The sequence below is a fragment of the Oncorhynchus mykiss genome, chromosome 20, assembly GCF_057628025.1.
Source record: "Oncorhynchus mykiss isolate SJ-2025 chromosome 20, ASM5762802v1, whole genome shotgun sequence".
Lineage (NCBI taxonomy): Eukaryota > Metazoa > Chordata > Actinopteri > Salmoniformes > Salmonidae > Oncorhynchus > Oncorhynchus mykiss.
Window position 1 is genome coordinate 19,246,593 of NC_143041.1, and position 27,824 is coordinate 19,274,416.

The 27,824-nt window shown below is 42.8% G+C and overlaps 2 protein-coding genes across 52 annotated transcripts in view; one reads left to right on the plus strand and one right to left on the minus strand.

Annotated features, from left to right (window-relative positions):
* Positions 1-823, minus strand: part of heatr1 (HEAT repeat containing 1) — a 24,234-nt gene extending 23,411 nt beyond the window's left edge. For both annotated transcript variants that reach the window (XM_036955872.2, XM_036955871.2), the window contains exons 1-2: positions 468-823; positions 52-212 (exon numbers count right to left, since the gene is read on the minus strand). In XM_036955872.2, coding sequence (XP_036811767.2) covers positions 52-193 — 142 coding nt within the window. In that variant the 5' untranslated portion in view covers positions 194-212; positions 468-823. The remainder of the gene's footprint in view (positions 1-51; positions 213-467) is intronic.
* Positions 727-27,817, plus strand: LOC110499024 (SUN domain-containing protein 1). Of its 50 annotated transcripts, none has more exons than XM_090212467.1 (24): positions 1,419-1,760; positions 2,695-2,795; positions 6,200-6,281; positions 15,489-15,692; positions 15,800-16,029; positions 16,163-16,417; positions 16,623-16,745; positions 17,016-17,153; positions 17,788-17,868; positions 18,203-18,316; positions 18,425-18,523; positions 19,221-19,314; positions 19,406-19,467; positions 21,249-21,403; positions 21,533-21,802; positions 21,971-22,072; positions 22,180-22,250; positions 22,347-22,491; positions 24,404-24,712; positions 25,434-25,518; positions 25,755-25,870; positions 26,050-26,217; positions 26,428-26,520; positions 26,701-27,817. In XM_090212467.1, the coding sequence occupies exons 4-24, from the start codon at positions 15,562-15,564 to the stop codon at positions 26,815-26,817; spliced, it is 2,958 nt and encodes a 985-aa protein (XP_090068593.1). In that variant the 5' UTR covers positions 1,419-1,760; positions 2,695-2,795; positions 6,200-6,281; positions 15,489-15,561; the 3' UTR covers positions 26,818-27,817. The 50 variants fall into 50 exon arrangements, with proteins under 50 accessions (XP_021431522.3, XP_090068583.1, XP_090068600.1 ...); XM_090212468.1 differs by lacking the exon at positions 1,419-1,760 and adding an exon at positions 2,450-2,554; XM_021575839.3 differs by lacking the exons at positions 1,419-1,760; positions 6,200-6,281 and adding an exon at positions 755-1,134.
* The last annotated feature ends 7 nt before the right edge of the window (positions 27,818-27,824 follow it).

The following is a 27,824-nucleotide window of genomic DNA, read 5'->3' on the forward strand; positions in this document are numbered from 1 at the left end:
CTGCAACAGTGAAGTCAAGACTGTCACCAGGAAGACCCATGTCAAACGTACCAAGTGCAAAGAAGGTGCTTCTATCCATTCTGGAGGCATCTTTAGGGTCAAACAGTAGGGATGCAACCTCCCGACGAGTGAGCAGATTGGGGTCATTTTGTGGCAAAGCCAGGCGTTTCAACTGGTGGGCTAAAGATGTCATTGTGTCAGGTTCTCAAGATCTGTTGGGAGAGGCAATCATTATAACGTTACCTTTGACATTGTACTGCATATTTCCAGTACTAGTTAGCTAACGTTGGCTAACTGTTAGCTAGCATTTTTTTTTGCCGGCTGCTTGCCCATAGTTCATCAACGTCCAGCTTTAACACCCGAAGCTATGCGCTACTACATTACTAGGGTCATTCTTCTGTAGATTTAAAAACACAACATAAGATAGATATAAAACATTATTATTGTAGAGTTAGTTATTACTGTACCTCGGCTCCACACTCCTACTTTCCCACACGTGCGTTTTCTCTGACCTCTCTGATGGTATTCAAATCCGGTTCACCACATGTACTTCAAAATAAAAGTGGCCAAACCACAGCCCTTTTCGATTTTTTTCAGTAAAAAATGATATGCTGTTTTCAATGCAGTGAAATTACACAGCAGTCATTTTAGAGAGTTGAAATAACATAAAAAGCCTTTGTCAGTGATAAGAAAGCGAAAGTCCTCCAGCCCTCTCTGTTCAACTCCAGTCCACAGGGTGCCGGTAAAGCACCAGTGAAGTGTGTTTACCGCAGGCATAAAACAGAAGAAGATATACGTTCACGTCACCGTTGACCGCGAAGGAGAGAACTGTCGTTCATACTCGTGTGATATTTCATTTTCGTGCGGGTTTTATCATGGTTATTTTGAGAGTCCTTTGTAAATGAAATGTTATTTGTAAGTATTCTGAGATGAGTTGTGTTTGGACGGTTTTGGAGTGCTTATCAAGAAACATTTACTGTCAAACTGCGACAAGAGTGAACCTACGTTAGCTAACCGGTCATCTGTCAACGTTAGCAAACTAACCGGTCACCTGTCAACGATAGCTAGCGGCTCGTCCATCGTGTGACAACATTTACCCGTATTTGTAAATCATCTAACTATATTGACATTAAGGTAAGCGGACATATCCATGAACAGTATATAATATTAACTACTTTGGCAAACTGCTGGATGTATCCCAAAACAAAGTCACGTCTGGAAGTTTGACAGTTCATTTTTCGCGGGATCCCGCCCACTGTAAATTACAATTGGAGGTGAGGCTCCCAGCCTCCTTTGAACCGTGCACCGATTGGTTCAAGTTTGAAAAGGCTACTGAAGTGACATTTGACATTCTGCCTGCCTGTACAATTTACAAAGATTATTGTGTGTTCAGAGACCGGTGTGCACATGAGTAGCCCATTCTGGATGAGCGAACAAGCAACACTAGTACTAGCAAAGAGCAGTTATTTCTCCCGCTTTGTTGGGGAAGCCATTTTGGAATTCTGAATTTTTAATGACTAGGGATTATTTTTTTTTTGTACAGTTGATAGCTGACTCATTTACTCTTGTACCTACTGCAACGTGCCCACACTTTGAGGGATACTGTTTGTATTGGGAAGTTTGAGGCAGAACAGTGCACCTACGCCCACTGGCTGCTCTACACCGTGACTCACGAGTCTGTATGCGGCATGAAGTCAGCTAATTTTCGCTGCAGCTCTCCTGATCTTATTCTGTGGATTTACAAGTTGTATTTACAAAAGGCAAGTTAATGGTGTATTTGACTATACAAATGGAGAGTAGCTTGATAACTAGGCTGCTCTTTACTTCATACTCTGTCTGTAATTAGCCTGTTTGTGAATCTCACTGATACTTTCTTGTCTAAATTCAGTCTGAGTCCTTTTCTTTGTTTACACTACATGAGATGTGACAATGGAAGTTAGGCTAGTTACATAGGGTGACAGTTCAGAGTAGTTGTTTATTTCATTCATAGCCATACAGGTTAACAGTACCTACCTGGGCGGCAGGTAGCCTAGCGGTTAGAGCCAGTAACCGAAAGGTATTTGGTTCGAATACCCAAGCCGATAGGATGCCAAAAAATAAAGGAATTGATTTAACCCTAATTTGCTCCAAGGGGCGCCGAACTACTATGGCTGACCCTGTAAAACGACACATTAAACTGCATTATTCGGTGTATGTGACGATAAAACTTTTTTTAATGTTTGGGGCAGAGTTCTACAAATATTCTCATTGTTATTTTGTATGGAGAGATGTTTATGTACGTGTAAAGATGAGGATTGCTTATTACGTCTTTAAAATGGGTCTGTGTTCTTACCATGTATTTCTGGACAACTAATGGCCGCCGGATGTCTGTGGTTCCGAGTAGTACAGGTCCCACCCAGCCCTCTAATCACACTGTCTGGGTGTGACTTGAGTAAACTCCAAGGCTACTATTGCACAGCCATATACTTAATTGCCATTAGAAAATGGATCCTGTCATGATGCAGCAAAATATCTAGTTTCTGAGGCGAGTTATTAAGCAGAAATTGGTTTTGGGGTAAGCAGTTAATCCTAAAAAAAATATTTCTACTAATTTAACTGCTACCTTTGTTAGTTAGGAGCTCATAGTATTGTTTGAATTGATGGGGTGAATATGTACTACTGGGTTGTAAAAGTCTCATGGTTTGGCTCTTGCAGTCTCATTACTGAGAAATTGGAGGCTGGACAGGCATGGACCATTCAAAAGTGAACTCACGCGCCCCACCCCCAGGGAACACTGGCTATACCTACTCTCACAGGTGAGTGTGCAAAGCCGCCAGTCTCAAGGCCCTGAAAGAGGGATGTCCTGAATGATTTCAATAACTTTCCATTTTAATGGAGGAGTTCCAAAACCTCTTCACTCGTGGCCCCCCTTCCAGCATTGGAACAGCTTGTGCCTGCATCACGTCTTTTTCTATAGCATTGTTCATGACAAACTGTTCACACCCCTCTTATTGGTTGAAAGAATTTCAGGTTAAAGCTTATTTCCTATAATTCTACACATTTTGTCATGGTGTGCTAAGAACATTTTTCAGTTTTAAAGCTATTTTTCTTGCAATTCAATACATTTTGCCATATCTAATGCGTATTCATGTGCTATTTAAGTGGCAACAATATCTATGGGTTAAACTTAAATAACAAAACGTTAGCTGATATGGGCTAGTTGATCCGGGCTAGTTGAGCCAAAGTTATAAATAGCTCTAAGGTATGCAATGACAAATTGATACACTACTCAATTTTGAAAAGTGCACCTTGTGCATTCTATTACAACTTTCAAGAGTATGATTATTCTTTTTTTATTATTCTTTTTTTTAAAGCTGGACTGAGTATTTTATTTTTTGGGGGGGGGTCGAGCGGGTAGAGCCCCACAGTTTGGGAACCACTGGTTTAGTCGATGGTGAGCATAAATTGGCTTTTTTGTGTCAAATACCCTAGATGTGTTTGCTTTGATCAAGGGCTTGTTTCAACAAATCACACTGGTAGGACTTGCATTGCATATGTTTCTCAGATGTTAATTTTGATTTGAAATGTTATTTGAGTAACTGTAGCCCAAGTGGTTTTCCAGGATTGCTCTTTCTGGCAAAAATTTTAGCCTTCTAACAAAATAAATGTCACGATTTAGGGTAGTTGAATGATTTTATTCAGAGATTCCAGCTCTCATTCTGAGCTGTGTTTTATATAGTATTATGGAACCTCTCCACGTGTATTTGGCAATGTTCCCCGTTCTGAAAAAGAGAAGTGCAAAGCGGATATGTGTCACAGACCCACTGGTTTGTTCTTTGACTGGGTGTGTCTGTTATGTGTGACTCAGAGAGAGGGTGTAGATGTTGGAGCTGTTGCATGTGATGTGACAATATTAGCCATTTTATTTCACCATCTGCTCTTAGAACACACAAGCCTGATAGACAAGTGCTCCTATATATTTTCTCTGTTCTTTGCAGTTGCGTTTGGTCTAGCTTCGCTAATAAAACGGAAAGGTTTTAATTTCACTTGCCTCTAAATGGTAGATTTACATACTACTAGGGCTGTCCCCAACTTTTGATTGGTCAATTTTAGAATCTCTTAATTTTTTATTAATTTTTTTTAAAGGTTTATATTGGCACATCCTATGTGTCTTGTTAAGGAGAAACATTCCCTCAACCCTCAAACCCTCTTTACCTGACACAGGTATGCATTGTATGCACGTGACCAAAGACCCATTCGCACGGGAGTAGTATTACTAGAGAATGTTGGTTATGTGATTTATTATTCCAGAAGAGGATTCGGACTGGATTCGTCTTTCTCAAACTGCCCCCTGTAGTTTACGTCTTTGTATTTTTTTGTAAATTGAAAGTTAGGAAGCCTGGAGGTTACTGATGCATTTGGCAATATTCCATTCATACGCCTAAACAAAATCATTCATTGTGAAAGTTGATGGGCTACATGTAGGCCGTTCATATAGTTTATATGCAGCACTTACTTACTTTTATAGAATCAGTTATTGTTTTCTTGCACAAACTGAGAGAAACACTTGTCAAATGCCAACATTTCTCTTAAAACACAGGGATGTCAATTCACACGGGACTAGTATTATCAGAGGACATTGGAGTTGGCCAAAAAACGAAGTTATTCTGCCTAGAATTGTTACATTCCTGCCATTTAAAAATGACTGACATGGCAGATTCGGACGGGACTAAAATTACAGATGTGGTGGTTTTGTGCACATAATTGCATTCCACATGAAAACTTATCCCGTCCGAGGCCTCCTGGGTGGCGCAGTGGTTAAGGGCGTTGTACTGCAGCGCCAGCTGTGCCTCCAGAGACTGGGTTCGCGCCCAGACTCTGCCTTAACCGGCCGCGACCGGGAGGATGCGCGCTGTGTTAAGAAGCAGTGCGGCTTGGTTGGGTTGTGTATCGGCGGACGCATGACTTTCAACCTTCGTTTCTCCCGAGCCCGTACGGGAGTTGTAGCGATGAGACAAGATAGTAGCTACTACCAATTGGATACCATGAAAAGGGGGGTTAAAAAAAACAACACATATCCCGTCCGAATAGGGCAAACTAGGGCTTGAACTATAGCCGTCTTTGCCGTTCTGCTGCCATAGTCAAGACTAAAAAATGCTGTCCCCGCAAAACTAGAATAGTCCCAGTAAGCAAAATGAGTTAAATACTTATTTCCCTGATGTTGCCAATATGTATTTTAGATATTGAAATCGGGCTCATTTTTTGGTTTAGAATGAAAGTAATTTTATAGATGTCTGTTCGGACCAACTCAAGGCTGTTCCAATTTATAAACATCAATATTTGGTCTAGTACATAGACAATGTATGTGGCAATCAAGGCCGGTCCGCAACTGCTTCAAAACAATAAGTCTGCATTGGTCCGTGCTTACTGAGGTGTTGCCTGAAATTTAATTTTCTGAATTCCTATCTATGTGGAAGGCCTACCGTTTGTAAAATGACTTCCAGACAGGTAAAAAAAATTAGACTTCCAAAAGACGTCGGCTTATGCTTACTAGGGCTACCATGTCAGCCTGAAATTGATTTTTATGAATTCCCATCCATTTGTAAAACAGGCCATTGCATTGGCTTTATTAGTCCTGATTCCTGTGACAAATCAATTTGGCTATTTATGCTCTGAATATCTGCTACCCAACTTTCAGGAGTTATCGCAAGCCTATTTGCAATGTGTTTACACAGCGGGAAATGCAAAAGTATTTTTATGTTATGTTGCTTAACATGACGGGTCATTTTTTGCTTGAGTGCCATTTTTAGGTTAGCTGATTTGAAATTGAGAAATGTGCATGATGTAAAAAGTGTCCGTCTCGTTACATTGTGTTACATTTTATCTCCAGCCTGTAGGCTACAGAAAAGGCCACATACTCTTTCTACCATATTGTATATCTGCTACATGATTTTTTTTTAAATTTTTTTTTTACTAAACATTGGAGCGCAGCAGAGATCTCTCTCTCACAGCGGCCTTCGAGAGGCACTCTGGAACTGGACAAGCAAAAAAATTTGCGCTATTGACGAAGTGGACACTGCTTATCCAAGGGTGGCATCTGCGCTCACCTAAAAAGCCCATGTGCCACTGGTTGAGAGAGTGTTTTTGGGCAGAATTATGTGAGGTTTTATGTGTCGTTTTGAGGTGCGTCTCGTTCAGTTTAGTGCCGAAATATTTACAGGTTGCTCAGGAGGTAAAGGGAGAGTCAGATGTGTGGGACATCTGACTAGCTGTGGAAAATACTGGGGATCAAGAAAAAGAAGGTAAGTGCTGTGTGCATATTGTGTGTCAAACAGGTGCTGTATAGACTACAATATAATTTTTCTGACTGTTTGGAACAATTGTAAACGATACCAAATTAACTATAAGCATACCAGAGTAACTTAAAACTAAGCCTTTATTACAGCAAAGACTAAACGGTCACATTCATTCGTGAATCGAATTTCCGAAATGGAACGGTTTATTTGTTTAAGCTAATTATACAAGGCTTGCTTTATTGTATTTTAAAACAAAAATGGTTGATTGCATTTCAAATCATGAATGACTCATATGCTGTGATGACATCAACAAATTTATGATTGCTACAGTAGCCTATAGAAGTGTTGAAATATAGGCCTAAGTAAGTTACAGTATTAAGGCTAAACTGGATGTGCTCTTAGGCCTACAGCTCGACTGTGGTTATACAAGGATGCTTTACTGCATTCGGGGAATATTCTGACCCTTTTTCCACATTTTGTTACGTTACAGCCTTATTCTAAAATGGATAAAATTATTTCCCCCTCAATCTGCACACACTGCCCCATAATGACAAAGTGAAAGCATATTTTTTAAATTTTTGGCAAATGTATTAAAGTAACAGAATTACCTTGTTTAGTATTCATACCCTTTGCTATGAGACTCGAAATTGAGCTCCGGTGCATCCTGTTTCCATTTCTCATCCTTGAGATGTTTCTACAATTTCATTGGATTTCACCGGTGGCAATTTTAAATTGATTTGGACATTATTTGAATAGACACCGGTCTATATGAGTTCCCACAGTTGACGGTACATGTCAGAGCAAAAACCAAGCCATGAGGTCGAAGGAATTGTCCGTAGAGCTCGGATCTGGGGAAGGGAACCAAAACATTTCTGCAACTTTGAAGGTCTCCAAGAACACTGGCCTCCATCCTTAAATGGCAGCAGTTTGGAACCACCAAGACTCTTCTTAAAGCTGCCCCCCTCAGCCAAACTGAGCAACCGGGGGAGAAAGGTCTTGGTCAGGGAGGGGACCAAGAACCCCATGGTCACTCTGATAGCGCTCCGGAGTTCCTCTGTGGAGATGGTTGTCCTTTTGGAAGGTTCTCCCATCTCTGCAGCAATCCACCAATCACGCCTTTATGGTAGAGTGGCCAGACTGTAGCCACTCATCAGTAAAAGGCACATGACAGCCCGTTTGGAGTTTGCCAAAAGGCACCTAAAGGTGTCTCAGACCATGAGAAACAAGATTCTTCGGTCTGATGAAATCAAGATTGAACTCTTTGGCCTGAATGCCAGGCATCACATCTGGTGGAAACCTGGCACCATTCCTACGGTGAAGCATGGTGGTGGCAGCATCATGCTGTGGGGATGTTTTTCAGGGGCAGGGACTGGGAGACTACTCAGGATCAAGGTAAAGATGAACAGCGCAAAGTACGAAGATCCTTGATGAAAACCTGCTCCAGAGCTCTCTGGAACTCTTACTTACCCCTTCCATCAGGACAACTACCAATACAATGCAGGCGTGGCTTCGGGAAAAGTTTCTGAATCTCTTTGACTGGCCCAACCAGAGCCAGGACTTAAACCCGATTTGAACATCTCCAGAGATCTGAAAATAGCTGTGCAGTGACACACCCCCTTCCAACCTGACCGAGCTTGAGAAGATCTGCATAGAAGACTGGAAGAAACTCCCCAAATACAGGTGTGCCAAGCTTGTAGCGTCATACCCAGAAGACTCGAGGCTGCCAAAGGTGCTTCAACAAAGTACTGAGTGACGGACCCGGTCTTTCAAAGATAATTTGTAAAAATCCAAAACTTCAGAGTTCTTCATTGTAAAGGCTTTAAACACTGTTTTCCATGCTTGTTCAATGAACCATAAACAATTAATGAACATGCACCTGCGGATTGGTCCTTAAGACACTAACAGCTTACAGGTGGTAGGCAATTAAGGTCACAGTTATGAAAACTCAGGACACTTAAGGCCTTTCTACTGACTGAAAAACACCAAAAGAAAGATTACTAGGGTCCTGAGTTTTCATAACTGTGACCTTAATTGCCTACCATCTGTAAGCTGTTAGTGTCTTAAGGACCGATCCGCAGGTGCATGTTCATTAATTGTTTATGGTTTATCTCACTGCATTTATTCTGCGTGAACGTGCCTTAGACATGCTGCAAGGAGGCATGAGGACTGCGTATGTGGCCAGGGCAATAATTTGCAATGTCTGTACTGTGAGACTCCTAAGACAGCGCTACAGGGAGACAGGACGGAGAGCTAATCGTCCTCGCAGTGGCAGACCACGTGTAACAACACCTGCTCAGGATCGTTATATCCGAACATCACACCTGCTGGACAGGTACAGGATGGCAAAAACATTGTTACACCAGGAACACACACCTCCTCCAGTGCTCAGACTGTCCGCAATAGGCTGAGAGAGGCTGGACTGAGGGCTTTTAGACCTGTTGTCAGGCAGGTCCTCACCAGACATCACCGGCAACAATGTCGCCTATGGGCACAAACCCACCGTCGCTGGACCAGACAGGACTGGCAAAAAGTAGCTTTCGGAGTTGTGGTTTTGTCTCACCGGGGGTGATGGTCTGATTTGCATTTGCCCCCCCCCCCCCCCCCCAGAAATGTCTGGTAACTTGCAAGTGCCTTGTTGGAAGAGGGGGTAACATCTCACCGCAAGAACTGGCAAATCTGGTGCGGTACTTAACGCAGCTGGTGGCCACATCAGATATTGATGATATCAATTTCTGTTAGTCACATGTCTGTGGAACTTGTTCAGTTTCTGTTGACTCTTATGTTCATACAAATATTTACACGTTTGCTGAAAATAAACAGGAATGACAGTGAGCACGTTTCTTTTTGTTGCTGAGTTTGTCATTCTGTCCTTGAGCTGTTCTTGTCTATTGATGTTTTGTATTATGTTTTGTGTGGACCCCAGGAAGAGTAGCTGCTGCTTTTGCAACAGCTAATGTGGATCCTACTTAAATTCTTCTTTTTTTTTTTTTTAAAGAAATTTACACATTAGCAAAAATTTCTGAACTACATTATTGGGAAATTATTTAATCAATTTTAGAATAAGGCTGTAACGTAAGAAAATGTGTGGTCTGAATGAGAGCCAGTTTCATAGTGCTTGATGGTATTTGCGACTGCACTTGAAGACACATTCAAAGTTCTTGAAGTTTTCCAGATTGACTGGCCTTCATGTCTTAAAGTAATGATGGACTGTCATTTCTCTTATTATTTTAGATATTCTTGGACTTAGCCCTATTTGGTAAAATACCATCTTCTGTATACCACCCCTACCTTGTCACAACACTGATTGGCTCTAATGCCTTAGATTTATTTTCTTAACTTTTAACAAGGCACACCTGTTAATTGAAATGCAATCCAGTTGACTTCCTCATGAAGCTGCTTGAGAGAATGCCAAGTGTGCAAAGCAGTCAAGGCAAAGGGTGGCTGCTTTGAAGAATCTAAAATGTATTTTGATTTAACACTTCTTTTTGGGTACTATGTTTTTTCATAGTTTTGATTTCACTGTTCTACAATGTTGAAAAATAGTAAAAAAAAAAAAAAGGAAAAACCCTTAAATGAGTAGGTGTCAACTTTTGAGTGGAATTGTTTTTAAAACAATTGCTACTGCCCGACCTAAAGCAATCTCGGTCGACCAGTAGCTTATTGACCAGACAATCGACCAGTCGACTAAATGGGTCAGACCTACATACCACAGACAGTAGTTATAGGGGGTAATGCTGTTGTATGTCTGACCTAAAAGTCATAGTGAGAGGGAGTGCAATTGTGGGGAATATTTCAGTGACCAGGTTCGGTGATAATCTGCTGCTCCCTAGTCTGACAAATAGTAAGGAAATTATACTGTCTGTGTAGCAACAGGTTCTAGTGTCTTTTCCTTCTAGAGTACATTTTATTGTGGGATTGGCTGGTCAGTGTTTGGCTTGATTGATTAACCTGGCTGCACAACTCTTGAGCAAATAGTTAGTCTCCAGATGTGTACTTAGGCGTATAGCTTGTAAGTAGGCTTGCTTGATGCAGCATAGATCTGCGTTTCTGTAAGAAAGTGATAAGCAAAGATCTCTGGCTGTTGCTATCTTATTGTGTTTGCTGATCCCTGCTCATGAAACATGATTGTTTGCACAGTCTTTAATCAGGATGGAGCTTGTCAGATCAAAATGTATTGGTCATGTGCTGAATACAACGGGTATATTATTTACAGGTTAATGCTTAGTTACGAGCCCATCCCCAACAATGCAGAGTTAAATAAAAAAGGAAATGGTAACACAGTAAACATGAGGCAATATACAAGGAGTAGCAGTACCGAGTCAATGTGCAGGGGTACTGGGTAATACAGTATACACATTCAGTGCTGGAAAGGTACCCAATTCTCATACTAGAGTAAAAGTCAACATACCTTAATAGAAAATTACTTCAGTGAAAGTCACCCAGTAAAATACTACTTGAGTAGAAGTCTAAAACTATTTGTTTTTTTAAGAATGTACTATCAAAAGTAAATGTAATCGCTAATATATACTTCAGTACTAAAAGTACAAGTGTAAATCATTTAACTCCTTATTAAGCAAACCAGATGGCTTTTTATTTTTTTTAAATATATTTAATACAATTGTGGATAGCATGGGGCACATTTCAACATCTACAGACCAAGCATTTTGTGTTTAGTAAATCTGACAGATTAGAGGCAGTAGGGATGACCAGGGATCTTCTCTTGAGTGTGTGAATTGGACCATTTTCCTGTCCTGCTAAGCATTCAAAATGTAGCTTGTACCTTTGGGAGTCAGGGAAAATGCAAAGTATGTTTTTCATTAGGGATGTAATAAAGTTGTCAAATATAGGGTCGTAAAGTGCAGATACTACAACATTTTTGGGGGTACCTTGAAGTATTTTGCACCACGGTGTATCAGTGACTAGGCAATCAGGATATATTGTAAACAGAGTAGCAGTGTGTGTCAGTGTAGTATGTATGGGTAGAGGCTAGTGATTTGTAAGGGAGTCGGTGCAAAACAATGAAATTAATAAAAGGGGTCAATGTAAATGGTCTGAGTAGCCATTTGATTAACTGTTCAGCAGTCTTAAGGCTTGGGGGTAGAAGCTGTTCAGGTGCCTTTTGTTCCCAGACTTGGCGCTCCTGTACCGCTTGCTGTGCTGTAGTCAGACTGTTCGCTCTGCTTGGGTGGCTGGAGTGTTTGACAATTTGTGAGATGTTGTCGGTCAACAGGCAAAGATTTGACAGTCACAGATTTCCTGGAGTTGGCCTTAATGGACTATTGATTAACACTAAGATGGTGATAGACAATCAAGAATGGTATTGAGTTCTGTCTACATAGGAATTTCTCTTTCTGTTGCCATTGATTCTTTTTTTATTTTTTATTTGATTTATTTCACCTTTATTTAACCAGGTAGGCTAGCTGAGAACAAGTTCTCATTTGCAACTGCGACCTGACCAAGATAAAGCAAAGCAGTGTGACACAGACAACACAGTTACACATGGAGTAAACAATAAACAAGTCAATGACACCGTATTAAAAAAAGAAAGTCATGAGGAGGTAGGCAATAAATAGGCCATAGGAGCGAATAATTTCAATTTAGCAGATTAACACTGGAGTGATAAATGAGCAGATGATGTTGTGCAAGTAGAGATACTGGTGTACAAAAGAGCAGAAAAGTAAAATAAAAACAGTATGGGGATCAGATAGGTAGATTGGGTGGGCTATTTACAGATGGACTATGTACAGCTGCAGCGATCGGTTAGCTGCTCAGATAGCAGATGTTTAAAGTTGTTGAGAGAAATAAGTCTGACTTCAGCGATTTTTATTTATTTTTGCAATTCGTTCCAGTTACTGGCAGCAGAGAACTGGAAGGAAAGGTGGCCAAATGAGGTGTTGGCTTTGATCAGTGAGATATACCTGCTGGAACATGTGCTACGGGTGGGTGTTATCGTGAACTGAGATAAGGTGGAGCTTTACCTAGCATTGACTTATCACTGTATGTTTTGGAATGAAGTCGCATGTCGTGATAGTTTTGTCTGAACTGAAACAAACCAGTTAGTGTGCAGCAGCAGATTGGTAAGAACCGTGATAGACTCCTGTCTTGTCCTTTTGTGTGTTAGTGAGAGGAAGAGCGACTGCTGCACCCATTGGCCTGGTCTCACTGAAGCTGTCCTGGGCCTGGCTCCCCTTGCCCAGACCCCAGCCTGGGAATTTGGGTGGGATTGCCCGGGATCTCTGCTGAGGACACACCGCTGTCCCACGCAAGGGCCTAGAGCACACTGGCAGGAGGAGCAGCAGGCCAGGCAGAGGAAAGCACATAATTGGCTCTGCCAAGGCCCTGTGTAATCCTGGAGAGGCTTTATTTAGCTCAGGTGTTAGCAACTGGTGGTCCAAAACTGTCTCAAGTGTTTTTTTTTAATTAAATTGTTTTACATTGACTGCAAGGTTTTTTGCACAAAAAGATGACATTGATTTAGTAAAATGTTTTGTTTTTGGTAAAAACATGGCAAATCACCAGGAATTCAGCTAAAAACGAGTTTCATTTAGGAAATCTGTTAGCCAAGTATTCCCACAAATAAAGACCCATACAGACAGGTAGTGGTTAAGAGCGTTGGGTTAGTAAACAAAAGGTCGCTGGTTCGAATCCACGAGACTAGGTGAAAAATCTGTGCCCTTGAGCAAGGCACTTAACCCTAATTGCTTCTGTAAGTCGCTGTGGGTAAGAGTCTGCTAAATGACTCAAATGTAAATATGTGATCGTGTCTCAATGTAATCAAGGTATAAATTGTTATTTTCTAAAATCATCTCTTTTTGGGCTTAGTTGTGGTCAATTTGCAGTGTACAATTTATAATTATGTTCCAGCCCCCGACTATCCGCTCTGCCAAATATCGGCCTGTAGCTAAATCTAGTTCCCTACCCCCGATTTTAGCGAGTGATGGAAGACTCAGTGGGAGAACCAGAGGGCAGGGTGAGTTTATTTTTATGTAGGAAAGAGCCCCGCTAGTCCTTTGTTTATGGATTACCAACATTAGTTTATAGAAAAGTTCAGGGACTCATGTCTCTTTTGTAGCAGGTCTCCCTTCTCTTCCTCCTTTTGTACAGTCAGTTGCACTTAAAAACTGACCTCCCATGTCAGTTTAAAATGCATAATGTAAGGATTGGTGTCATTGTTTCACGGAGGGGGGGGGGGGGGGGGTTGTTGAGTAGGTAAGTGGCTCGTCTGTCCCTGGCTACAGGAAGTGAAGTGTAGCCTAGGCTACATACAGTAAGTGAAGTAGTGTTAGGTTGCCTGAGCTCTCCTGGCTCGCAGGATAGTGTGTGGAGTGTCTGTGTGGGTGTTCATGATGTTTATCCGTGGGTTTATTTCCCTGGGATGAGCGACGGTGACGAGGGGTGGACTCTGGAGAGCTGGGGTTGGACAGACCTGTGTGTATCATCCTCATTTCTTTTTCATTACCTTCTTTGTGTGTGTGCACTTGGCTATGTTTAGATAGGAGTGACCCTGCTTGCTATGTGCTCACCTTGAAGGGTGTGTGTGTGTTTTCATAGGGATTAGGTTTCAGGCTGTAATAGCCTGTCATGCATTGTTTTGGAAAGTTGTTATACTGTGCTAGCTATTCCCGACTTGGACTTCAGTTAGCCTTATGATCTTATCTGTCGCAAGTACAGATTTTGAAACGGTTCCAAAGTCCAACAATGTGAGTGCCGGACAGAGTTGTTCCTTGAGAGGTGGCAGCAGTTTTTTTTTTTTGCAAGGTTAAGTTGGGCATTGCCTAATAAATTAGACTGATGCCAACCTGGTTACAGTCTGAGATGATGCCGTTTTGTTTGGAACATATCATCTGAACAAGTGCTACAAGCCAGAATGTTGAATAAAATGTAATTGGGGAAAAAAAGTTGATGTTAATACTCAATACCAAGGCATATTATCCGAAGTCAGAGAATAGTACTTGACCCAGACACAGAATGGTGCTTGATCCAGCTACTCCTCTGTTCAATCGTTGGGGCATCTTTTTAGTAAAATATTTTACGTGACAGCCATGTATGCATTAATAAACCAATTACACAATCAATTTGACTGTTTTACCAATGTCACTACTTCACATAATGGCATTCATTTATTGGAATGGTACATCTCCATTTGATAAACTGGGCATATCAGGATGTAGCCTCGGTCTATTCACAATACAGGTGACTTCATATTCAGTAGGAGTGTTTGCATGCGTTGACTTATTGAGCTTGTTTTGGCTGACGTCCTCTGTAGCCCCATGAATCTGCTTCACTTCCATGTGGGACTTATTTTATTGTACTGAACAACATTTGCATAGAAGTAGCTTATTTTATAAAAGTGTGCAGAATCTCTTAACCTGTAATGCTTTCATTCACAAGCGAAGAGGGGTGCTGCCTGTTGGAGCCCTTTGGGGGAGAGGGAAAGGAGTGAGGGAGAGATTTTAAGCAAATTCATGTTTTTGGTGGCAATCAGCATATTTTGCGTTTCACAAAGGTACTAGGGTAGTGAATTGATGCAATTAACTTCATGATGCTAGCAAGGAAAGTTAGCCTAGCTGGAAGCTACCGGTATCGTCTTGCATTGTAAAGTGTTCTAGCCTGTATGAACATTCGTTGTTTTGCTCAGTTTCAAAAATGTTACGTGTAGTGTCTCAAATATTCATGTGTGTTAAGTTCTGTGCAGCATGAGGGAGCTAACATGATGCCGCCCAGACTCCGATTGCATGCTTGCATTGAGTGGAGCAGGCACGGTGCGTTCCGTGGGGGACATTGGCTGCGACACACAATTTACAGAAGTACTGAAAGTAACAAATTCGAGTACCAAACTGTTTTTCCATGTTCTAGTGTACAGGAATTTTGGCATACTGTTCGACACTGGACAGGGGAATACAATGGCAGCCTCAGTTTAATCATTGTGCTGACAGTACAATGTTTTCTGCCATTGGGGACCAATTGCACCTTCCCTGTTTTTGTATATTAACTGTGAAGGAAGTTGGATCATAGGCTCTACTTTAATATTTATGTGTGATGTATAGGCTACATAATATGGTAGTACATTTGAAGAAGTGCCCTTTTCAAGACACCAAGGACAATGAAAACCGAAGGGCATTGCCAATCGATTGAATCACTGATTAGAGACTGCAACTTTTTTTATTCTAATCTAATGCATTCCTCCCATCTTCTCTTCCTTGTGTTGCTCAGCTCCAGCTACTCTACAACAGCCCTGGACTTTGAGAAGGAGCACAGGATCACGCCCGTCTTAGAGTCTCCCAGGATGTCTCGGCGGAGCCTGCGTCTGCACTCCACCACTGGTCTCTATGGCGACGACAGCTTGGACTCTTCTCTCAACCACATGTACCACAGCGCCTCCTTCAGTGCAGGAGGAGCCAGTCGCAGAGATTCCAAGTAAGCGATGTTGTAGGTCGCCCTGTGGTTCCTTCAATTGATTTGGGCCCAGAAAATGTTACATCCAGGGTTTTCTATGTCTAATCTGACTGTCTGTTCTCTCCCAGGGCGTTGAAGAGCAGGAGGTCTCAGCAGCACTCTGTCTCCTGCTCCCAGTCTCTGCTCCTCACCACACCCCTTAAGAGCCAGCATGGCTCCCAGCAGCACAACAGCAGCCTGCACAGCGTGGCCGCCAGCGACGCCTCCCTGCTCTCCTCCATGCTGGACAAATCGTGTATCCAGGAGCGCACGCTGGTCGAAGGATTCTGGGGCTTGGATGAAGACTCTGAACTCAAAGGTAATTTTTAAAAGGAACTTATCAATAAGTTACTTGTACTGTCTGCAACATCAGCCTGTGTCTTGAATGGATTCCTTTACAATGGGCTTTTTAAAAAAAATATATTTTTTATGATCAAATCTGTGTTTCTTAGAGCGGACCATGACAGACAGTATGTGTGAGGCCAACGGAGACATTAACTCGGCACAGACCCAGACCTCCATGGTCAACGGAAGCTTCTGTAAGGACCGCACGATCCACCTGGACAGAAATGACGCGCTCACCGCCTACTCCAAGCACTCCTCAACTGCAGCCCGCTCTGCCACCAACAAGCAGGCCCTGACAGCCCCCGCCGCCTCACCTCCCTCCACCATCTACGCCAGGGACAAAAGCCGCAAGCACAGGACGGGTGAGCGAGGCAGCCACAGATGTACTATAACGTGTATGTCCTTAAAACGTGCGTTGTACCTGGGAGTGTGAGTTTTGCCTTCCCATTTTCGTTTTGAAGGAATATCATACAGTGTAGATGTGTGAGTTTTGGCATTTCTTAACATTTTGACATGTTGTGATTATGTAAAGTGCATTTTCAACTAAGTTGACTTGATTTGATTCAGGTGTGCTGGTGTCCTTCTCGGACACCTGTGTGCGCATGAGCAGGAGGGCAGCAGCCTCTGTGGCGTCCGTCTTCTCACTGCTCTTACAGAGTGTGCTGCTGAGGTCACGTAAAGAGGGCACAGGTATCAGGCTCTGCGCCGGCTCTGCCTCTTGATGTCTTTACAGCGCCAACATTTCCTCTCTATTCCTCACACATCTGCCTGGCAGCTTCCCACTTTTTTTGTGTTATGAATGACTATATCAGATAATTCACTGTTTATAGATGGGGGGGGGCTCGTGCAGGCTGCCAATAAATCTGATAAAGCATGTTGCTGAAGCTTAACATAATCATGTCATCTGGGTCGTTCCTTTAAAAAAAAAATATATAAAAAAAATACGCTCTTTCTCTTTAGGTGTCCTGTGGTCAGCTTTAGACACCTGTCTGAACCATAGCAGGAGGGCAGCTGCCTTCACTGTGTGTGTAGTGACTCTGCTCATACAGGCTGCTGTGCTGAAGATGGGCAGTGTGGGCAGAAAAGTGGTTAATGGAGGTATTCCACTGCTTTTTTTTTTTAGAGGCTAACACTTTTTTTGTGGCATCTGGGCTTCCACAAGGCGGGTGTTGTGTGTGATTTGCGTGGGTCAATACTTGACACTTGATTTCAGGAATCTTGTTGCTTGCAGTGCACCAATTCTTAATTTCACTCTTGCTTTGACTCTGTTTTTGAATAGATAATGGTGAATGAGTCTTTTCCTGCTGCACTGTACTGAACCTGCACTGACTCTGGAGGTTGCAGATGCTGTGTGAATGATCATGGTGGCTTTCACTGATTAACCTGAACTCACACTCCTTGTCACCTACTTCTGACTCTTCTCCCTCTTTCTTTTTTTCTTTCTCTTTTTCTAGGGGGAGAGAGGCTGACACTACCACAGTTTATCCTGCCTACACCTTTCACTCCTTTTTACATCACACTACCTTTTTATATTCTGGTGTTTTCACTTTGACCACACAGATTTCACCCTCTGTTTCTCTTCCAAACAAATGGGCTGCTTTAGCTGTTGCCCTGGTGACATGCAAATGCTCTCGACTCACTATGTTCCTCAGCTCCGGTGAAGGGAAAGAGGGATGTTTTTGAAGTTTGTCTATTTAGTTGTTTTATTTGATTTCTTTCTTATTGGTTGTAGCTCACGCCAGCTACTGCGGAAGCATGAATGTAAATGAGTTGGGGACTGAGGGGAAACGCATGAATCTGAATGGTGCTCTTTGTAAGTGTAACTGACTTTGACATTTTTGTTGACTTTGACATGTACTACTATATATGTATGTGTATTTTCTTTTTAAAGGTGATTGGTGTAGTTAGTGAGTAGCCTACATCTTGTGCTGTAGCTGAGTGCTTCTGTCACTGGGCAACCCAGAGATGTAAAGAGAGCTTCCTCTTAGCCTTTCACTCACTCTTTGTGGCTACACACATCTGCCATTTACTTGTGTTAGGTTTCTTTGTTAGCAGAAATGTCAGCCCTTCTGATGTTTTTATAATTTTCTTAAGTCTCTCAACAATGTCATCCTTTTGCTGCTCATCCACACTGCTTACGATAACAGGTGACGACTGTAAAGGGAAGCAGCGCGTGGAGACGCGCATTGTCCAATCCTCATCACGGGTCTGCCGGTCACACCATGTGTTGGGGGAACTGTGGCTTGCCACTGCTTACTCAGGTTACCTATTAAGCGATCAAACTCTGGCCTATCCTCATACACTTGAAATGAATGAATCCAGTTCAACCTTTTTAGTCCCTTGTTTTTTGTTACTTGGTTGGTCCCCAGGCTCCAGTGTGTTGTGGGCGGGGCAGAAGGCAGGCTCAGCTGTGCGGTCCGTGATGAGGAGGATGCTGTCTGTTCTCTGGTTGGCAGCCGTGTCCCCAGGTCACCATTTTTCCATGTTTCAAATAACTCCACACTCTTACCGTGTTTAACCAGCCTCTCAACCTCCGGATAAACCTCTGCTTGGCCTGCATGTTTCCTCCTAGTTCTAGTCTCCCCATGGCTAGCTTGTGTGTCTTTCTACCTTTAAAACCTATTAGAATGGTGGCTTGGAGTGCAATCTAACCTTGCGGTTTAACAGGTGCTGCAGGCTCTTACAAAATACTGGGACTCATTCTTACCTGTTCCATTTAATTTTCGTTTCATCATTCGAATTTGCTGTGTTAGGCTAGGAAACTACAACGGCTGTCTGCAGAAGTGTTTCCCCATCTGTCTGCTGCTTCTGTCCCTCTGGGCGGAAATTTCGATTTTAAAATCTGTTCCAAGAATGGGAGCAATTTGTCAACAGGAGTGTGATGGAGTACTGCGGTTAAACGAAAGATGGGCTCTCCCTAAAAAAAAATATATATAAAAATAAATAAAAATCTCTGCTGCACTCTGCATCTACGCTGACAGAGAAGAACACTGTTGCTCTATCGCCCCTGTCTGTAACTAACTCCGTAACTTGCACTTACCTCATCTGGTGAATGTACTTAATTACCTAATCTTTAGTGCTGTGTGGAAGTGCCTCTACCCCTCCCACCTCCTGAAGAACTTCCACTAATCTGCTCTCCATGGCTTTCTTTTATTGTGTGTTCAGGGAAGTCAGCGACCGGGGCTTTCTGGTGGCTGGGGACTGGATGGTATCATCTGGCCACCGTCATGTCGCTCCTCAACATCTTTGTCTTGACACGGTGAGTCTCTTGGGGCTGCTGGAGTAACACCCGAGGCTTGTGGATGGGATACATGTGATCACACTAACAAGGGTGTTCCTGTTTTTCATAGGTGCCTTCCCAAGCTCCTCAAACTCCTGCTGATTCTGCTCCCATTCCTCCTTGTCCTCCTGGGTGAGTAGTACCGCTCTTGCTGTCCACCCCGAAGCCCTGCTGCTGGTTATCCATATTCCGTAGTACTGTGCAGTCACTTATTCTGACATACAGTGCCTTGCAAAAGTATTCGGCCCCCTTGAACTTTGCGACCTTTTGCCTCATTTCAGGCTTCAAACATAAAGATATAAAACTGTATTTTTTTATGAAGAATCAACAAGTGGGACACAATCATGAAGTGGAATGACATTTCTTGGATATTTCAAACTTTTTTAACAAATCAAAAACTGTAAAATTGGGCGTGCAAAATTATTCAGCCCCTTTTACTTTCAGTGCAGCAAACTCTCTCCAGAAGTTCAGTGAGGATCTCTGAATGATCCAATGTTGACCTAAATGACCAATGATGATAAATACAATCCACCTGTGTGTAATCAAGTCTCCGTATAAATGCACCTGCACTGTGATAGTCTCAGAGGTCCGTTAAAAGCGCAGAGAGCATCATGAAGAACAAGGAACACACCAGGCAGGTCCGAGATACTGTTGTGAAGAAGTTTATTAAGTTTAAGCCGTATTTGGATACAAAAAGATTTCCCAAGCTTTAAACATCCCAAGGAGCACTGTGCAAGCGATAATATTGAAATGAAAGGAGTATCAGACCACTGCAAATCTACCAAGACCTGGCCGTCCCTCTAGACTTTCAGCTCATACAAGGAGAAGACTGATCAGAGATGCAGCCAAGACGCCCATGATCTCTCTGGATGAACTGCAGAGATCTACAGCTGAGGTGGGAGACTCTGTCCATAGGACAACAATCAGTCTTATATTGCACAAATCTGGCCTTTATGGAAGAGTGGCAAGAAAGCCATTTCATAAAAATATCCATAAAAAGTGTCGTTTAAAGTTTGCCACAAGCCACCTGCGAGACACACCAAACATGTGGAAGAAGGTGCTCTGGTCAGATGAAACCAAAATTGAACTTTTTGGCAACAATGCAAAATGTTATGTTTGGCGTAAAAGCAACACAGCTCATCACCCTGAACACACCATCCCCACTGTCAAACATGGTGGTGGCAGCATCATGGTTTGGCCTGCTTTTCTTCAGCAGGGACAGGGAAGATGGTTAAAATTGATGGGAAGATGGATGGAGCCAAATACAGGACCATTCTGGAAAAGAACCTGATGGAGTCTGCAAAAGACCTGAGACTGGGACGGAGATTTGTCTTCCAACAAGACAATGATCCAAAACATAAAGCGAAATCTACAATGGAATGGTTCAAAAATAAACATATCCAGGTGTTAGAATGGCCAAGTCAAAGTCCAGACCTGAATCCAATCGAGAATCTGTGGAAAGAACTGAAAACTGCTGTTCACAAATGCTCTCCATCCAACCTCACTGAGCTCGAGCTGTTTTGCAAGGAGGAATGGGAAACAATTTCAGTCTCTCGATGTGCAAAACTGATAGAGACATACCCCAAGCGACTTACAGCTGTAATCGCAGCAAAAGGTGGCGCTACAAAGTATTAACTTAAGGGGGCTGAATAATTTTGCACGCCCAATTTTTCAGTTTTTGATTTATTAAAGTTTGAAATGTCCAATAAATGTCGTTCCACTTCATGATTGTGTCCCACTTGTTGTTGATTCTTCACAAAAAAATAGTTTTATATCTTTGTTTGAAGCCTGAAATGTGGCAAAAGGTCGCAAATTTCAAGGGGGCCGAATACTTTCGCAAGGCACTGTATTTCAACCGCATTCCACTGCAGACACCTTTTCTGTCTCATTTATCATCCTCTGGGTTCTCCCAGCTCTGTGGCACTGGGGTCCGTCCAGCCTGCTGTCTGTGTTGCCTGCCATTAACATCACTGAGTGGAGGACGGCCTACTCCTTCAGTCAGACCCCTCTGGAACCAACCAAAGACAGCCAGCCCATCATGGCTCAACCACCACCAACTGTCTCACAGGTTGAAGTGATATTGATGCTCGTATTCATTCACCATTTATGATTGTCATCTTGCGTAAGACCATCTAATTCTATGGATGAGGCTAGTTGCACAGTTAGCTGACCTCTATCTTCCCATGTATGAGAGCAGCCAGGCAGTGTGCTGGTGTCTGTGGACTCTGAGCGCCTAGCCCGGTTGGAGGAGAGGCTGGCCCAACTGTGGGAGAAGGTGGAGCGAGGGGGCCGAAGGCAGGAAAACCAGCACAGGGAGGTGCTGAGTCTCTACCAGTCTGTACGAGAGCAGCTGGACACCCAGACGGACAAGGACAGCATGGGGCTGTGGGTGTCTGGCCTGCTGGAGGAGAGACTCCTTCTGCTGAAGAGAGGGATGGAGAAGGATGCAGCACTGCGGAGAGAACTGGTGAGATTATCCTGGTTGGATTGTTAGGGATTCATTTTATCCAGTATATTAATTTAGCTTGTAATGAAAAGTAAACAAGTATACAATTCGGTACGCTTACTTGGTTAGCTTTTTTACTTTTTTTTAGCCTCTGTATGCTCATTCAGCTACTCTTCCTGTGTTGTTCAGAGTCAGGAGATTGGAGAGCAGTATGTGGTGCAGCAGCAGGGCCAAGAGTCTCGTCTGGCTCAGCTAGAGGTGCTGCTGCAGACACTGACTGCCAAGACAGAGGTATAGACTCAGAGCCTATACTCAATTCTATGCACTTACTTTACTGTAGAAGCTCTATTAAAAAGTATTTGTCATATATCCATGTTATGTTGATTTTACGTCTTCAGGAGGTGCAGAGGAGGCAAGCAGACACTTCCAGTGCTACACCTGCACTGCCACCAGTTCCTGTGCAAGCCAAGTGAGTTCAGCACTTAACCATTTTGGATTGTAATAATTCATTAAAATCATGAGTGGTGTTGAATATTCCTCCTCGTGACAATGTGTGCTCTTTCAGTGTGGGTGTGGACAGCGAGTCTCGTGATGCCTTGCTGGCGGAGGTGCAACTTCTAGAGGCAACGCTGGGGGGCATTAGGCAGGACCTGCAGGGGGTGATGGGATGCCAGGGCATGTGTGACCGCCTGGACACACTCCATGAAACGGTGAGTAGCTTGCTCTGTACTGTGCATGCATTGTACCAGGGCTTGACATTACCTTTTTTATTTTTATTTTTAACACGTCCAAAAGCTCAAGTCACTTGGTTTGTAACACCATAGGCCTAAAAGGTGACTGAGAATTGGGTTGTAATGATACAAGGAACCACTTGACAAAATAACCTTATTATCACTGGTATTGACAATGGAAGGCTGCTGGTCTCTTATCCAATGTGGTATATCTCCTGCTGTTGTGGCCTTGAGCAAGGCAGTTAACTCGCCACAAATTAAAACACTGCACTGACAGGCTACTGTATAAAACACGTGGGCCGTCAACCTTCCATCTGGAGAGCTACTGGGTGTGCAGGCTTTTGATCCATCCCTGCTCAAACATACCAGTCAGTTTATCAAGGTCCTGTTTAAAAATAAAAATACATGTTTTTAACAATGTGTTGTGTTCGAGCAGGGCTGGCGCAAAAGTTTGCACACCCAGTAGCTCTCCTGGATGAGGGTTGGCCACTCTGCAACATTACAATTACAACCAAATACTTGTGAAATAATTCCCTCATTCAATGACCCAGGGATCAAATGGCTACGGTGTGGGAGGTAGCTAACTGTACTGAACAAAAATATAAACGCAACACGTTTTTTAAATTCCGTTCATATAAGGAAATCAATCAATTTTCTATGGATTTCACCTGACTGGGCAGGGGTGCAGCCATGGGTGTGCCTGGAAGGGCATAGGCCCACCCACTCGGAGCCAGGCCCAGCCAATCAGAATGAGTTTTATTACAGACAGAAATAGTTTCATCAGCTGTCCAGGTGGCTGGTCTCAGATCTTGCAGGTGAAGAAGCCAGATGTGTAGGTCCTGTGCTGGCGTGGTTACATGTGGTCTGCGGTTCAACAAATTTCATTTGTCACATGTGCCGACTACCACGTGTAGACCTTACAGTGAAATGTTTACTTACAAGCCCTTATCCAACAATGCAGTTTTAAGAAAATAGAGTTATGAAAATATTTATAAAATAAACTAAAGTAAAACTTTACTTTAAAAAAAGTTTTCAAGTAACACAATAATGAGGCAATACAGGGGGTACCGGTACTGAGTCAATGTGCAGGGGTGTACAGGTTAGTTGTGGTAACTTGTATATGTATGTAGGGATAAAGTGACTATGCGTAGATAATAAACAATGAGTAGCAGCAGTGTAAATGACTCTTTGTATGTAGCGCCTTGTGGTCGGATGCCGAGCAGTTGCCATACCAGACGGTGATGCAACCGGTCAGAATGCTGTAGAACTTTGAGGATCTGGGGACCCATGCCAAATCTTTTCAGTCTCTTGCCCTCTTCATGACTTTCTTGGTGTGTTTAGACCATGATCGTTTGTTGGTTATGTGGACACCAAGGAACGTGAAGCTCCTGTTGTGAGGCCGGTTGGGTGTAATAACTGCACATTTTAGAGTGGCCTTTTATTGTCCCCAGCACACTGCACCTGTGTAATGATCATGCTGTTTAATCAGCTTCTTGATATGCCACACCTATTAGGTGGATGGATTGTCTTGGCAATCACTAACAGGGATGTAAACAAATTTGTGTATAAAATTTGAGAGAAATAGGACCGTGAGCAAAACTTTGCATCCGGTTTTGTACAAATCATTTGTTTTTTTGACATGTACATTTGGACAATTTAAATCCTATAATCTGCTTGTCCAACAATTTATTTTAAAAATGTACTTGCTGACGAGAGTTTAATGTCGAGCCCTGTGTACCTTTCCAGATGGCCTCTCCCATTCCTTTGATTAGCTGGTCCTGTACAGACACTCAATATTATTTAGTACTGAGATGATTTTGCTGGAGTTCTTTATATAAATCCTCTCAGACCTCTGTCTGATGGTGTCTGTCTCACTGTGTGGTCGTGGCAGGTGTCTGAGCAAGTGTCTGCCCAGGTGAGGACGGAACTGCGGGCCCTGTTCTCTCGCAGCGAGCAGGTCGGAGATTCCCAAACCGGAGAAAAGGAGCTCCCAGAGTCCCTGCTGCAGTGGCTCTCTGAGCGCTATGTAAGCGGGGCTGATGTGCACGCCTCTCTGACCTCCCTGGAGCTCAGCATCCTGCAGAACGTGACCCTGCAGCTGGAGAAGAGCAGGGCCAGGCAGGAGACCCACAGCACTGAGACTGTCACTCAGACTGTGATGCACACTGTTGGAGCCGCAGGGGCCGGGATGTCTGAGGAGGTAGGAGGTTTGGTTTGGGGAATTTTGTAGTTTTTATTGGTCTTTTTTTTTTTTTATTAAGAAATCACTGAAGCATTTCCCGGTTGCTAAAATTGGAATAGTTTGCCTAATTTCAGTTTGACTAAATTAATTAGTATAGTGTAGAGAAGTGTTTGCCAACTAGCGGACCACGGGTGGCCGTTTTTATCTGGCCAACCTAAGTATTCCCATGCATTATAGAGTGCAACGTGATCATATACATATGTAAGCAAGGTTTGAAATGCTTATGTTTTAGTCAAATATATATATTTTTAAATGTGGGCTTCTTGCGGTCAATTTGCAGTCTAGAAATGATTTGTAATTGTTCTGGCCCCCCGGACCATCCGCTTGAGAAAATAATCGACCCGTGGCTGAATTTAGTTGATGATCCCTGGTGTACAGAAGCCTTGTACCATTTAAACTGCTGTGAAATATATTTTCTATAAACAAAAAGGTTATATTTTCAGCTGTTTTAAAGCTGGTGTACAAAACTGGAAGTAAAAGACGCAAAAACTAAACTTAAGTTTAAATGGCGCACATAGAACCGATCTACTGCTCTAACTCTTGTTTCAGTGAATTTGGTTGGGTCACCCAAAAAGTTAAGATTGAGTGTTTTGGATTTGAAAATAATTTCATGCAATGTGATCGTCTGCACTATTCCATTTCCTCACCCAACCACTATTTTCCTTTCTTCCTCCTCCAGCATGTACAGCTGATAGTGAAGAATGCTCTGAAACTATACTCCCAGGATCGGACCGGCCTGGTAGACTATGCTCTGGAGTCTGGCGGTAAAGTTTCACAGTTGTTGTGATGGGGTGTGGCGACTAGGCTTTAAAAAATAAATACAAATAATGAATCCTCTACTGCCTATTATTTGAATGATCTGTTTGTACTTTGTACAGTAGTTCCTGGTATGACTCGCTTTAACATTGCCCTCGGTGTAAAATGGGTGTGGTTGACATTGTACAGTCATGAAAGTGACATGAGCTATCAATGGCTCTGTGTGTTTTTTCTGTGTCTACAGGCGGCAGCATCCTAAGCACTCGCTGCTCTGAGACGTACGAGACAAAGACTGCACTGATGAGTCTGTTTGGCCTCCCACTCTGGTACTTCTCCCAGTCTCCTCGTGTGGCCATACAGGTTCGAATCAAGTCATCGCACCACATGAGATGAATCTGAGTTTTATGATCTCTTCGTGATTTACTAGATTCATTACATTGGGTTTCCGTTCCTGATACTGCCTTGCCGACACATGGAAGACCTTTTCAAAAGTAGTCCATCCATAACCTGGTTTAATCTTGAGCTCTCTTACACTGCAGCCTGACGTCCATCCAGGGAACTGCTGGGCGTTTCAGGGTTCTCATGGTTACCTGGTGATTCGTCTCTCCATGAGGATCATGCCCTCTGCCTTCTCATTGGAGCACATCCCCAAATCCCTTTCGCCAACAGGCACCATCAGCAGTGCCCCGCGCCAGTTTACCGTCTATGTAAGCCATGCAAACCTCAACTACCCTGCTTACCCAATTAACATTAATGTCGGCTATTACTGGCTCAGCCATTCAGAAGCAAACCTAGTAGACACTCAAGTCAGTCACACACACATTTACTGTGAGTGTGCTCTGGTGAGGCACTACTGATTGACACATTTTATTGCTGTGGGTCTCTGCTGTTTTATAACTGTGTACTCTTGTTTCCAGGGTCTGGATGATGAGTACCAGGAGGAGGGTAAGTTACTGGGCAGCTACACCTACCAGGATGATGAAGATGCGCTTCAGACTTATCCTGTCACCGTAAGTACACTTCAACACTACCTCAAGGGGCTTGATTGGCCAGTGGAAGATGTTATGTTAGTAGTCCACATGGCATTTATCTCTAGTACGATTAGAGATGGTGACTTGGAAAGTTTTAGGTCTTGATACTTCTTACATGGCTTGAGTCTAAATTGAGTGTCTTCTGCTATCTATCCACAGGAGGAGAATGATAAAGCCTATCAGATCATTGAGGTTCGAGTGCTGTCCAACTGGGGTCACCCGGAGTACACCTGCCTGTACCGCATCAGAGTGCACGGTCAGCCCAGTGTCAACTGATGGCACAGATCAGACCACCCTGTCTACATTTTAATGTTCTGCAGATGACTGGAGACAATTATGCGCACACGTAAATATGCTTGATCCACAAACTTTATCTGTGCACTAACTCATCCCACCAGGACAGAGGCTCTAACAGTGACCACAGGTCTGAATCTGAAGCATGGCCACTGGTGCCTGACTTTTGAAGGACTATCACCCAACCACTAATAATTTATTACATTTGTAAAACGGCTTTCATTTGACAGAATAATCTCAAAGTAACATTGGGCTCCTAAATAGGGGAGGAAAATATGGATGCGATTCTGTGCTTTATTACTTCAGACAAGATTTTATTGGTTAAGGAATGTTTCAAGTACATTTACTCAGTCTATTTATACATGCGCTATATGTGTTGACAACTGAATTAATGTGTGTTGAGCCCTTGTCGCTCATGTTGAAACCAGGGCCCATATCCACAAAGCATATCAGAGTAGGAGTACTGATCTAAGATCAGTTTGTCCTTTTGGATGATAATGAATAAGATCATAGATCAACTCCTCTAAAATGCTTTGTGGATATGGGCCCAGGTTCTTACGAACAACGGAAGAATGTAAACTTGTACATTTTGTCAATAGTTTGTCATTTTTAAGTCTACTAATATCAGTGTTGCTTTGAAATATGTATATGCTGCAATTATAAAATGTTATTAATTTGTTTGCATTTTTTAAAGGGAATTTACCGCTCAAGTAAGTTAAGGATATCTTGCACTGGTCCTTTCAGCCACAGAAGTCAGGCTTTAGCCCTTTATTGAGTATCTTCAAGTGCCCAGTTGTAAATCTCATTGTTTGTCCCGAGTTACTGAAATGCCAATCTGTGTAATATATTTTTGTAAAGGCTTTTTGGACTATTTGTAAATGGTCTTGGGACTATACAGGTTTATTTTGTTTTATAATTTTATTTTTGTCTTTTGTACATAATTGTAATGTGTAAAATGTTCAAATAAAAACCTTGATTTTGATTTATGT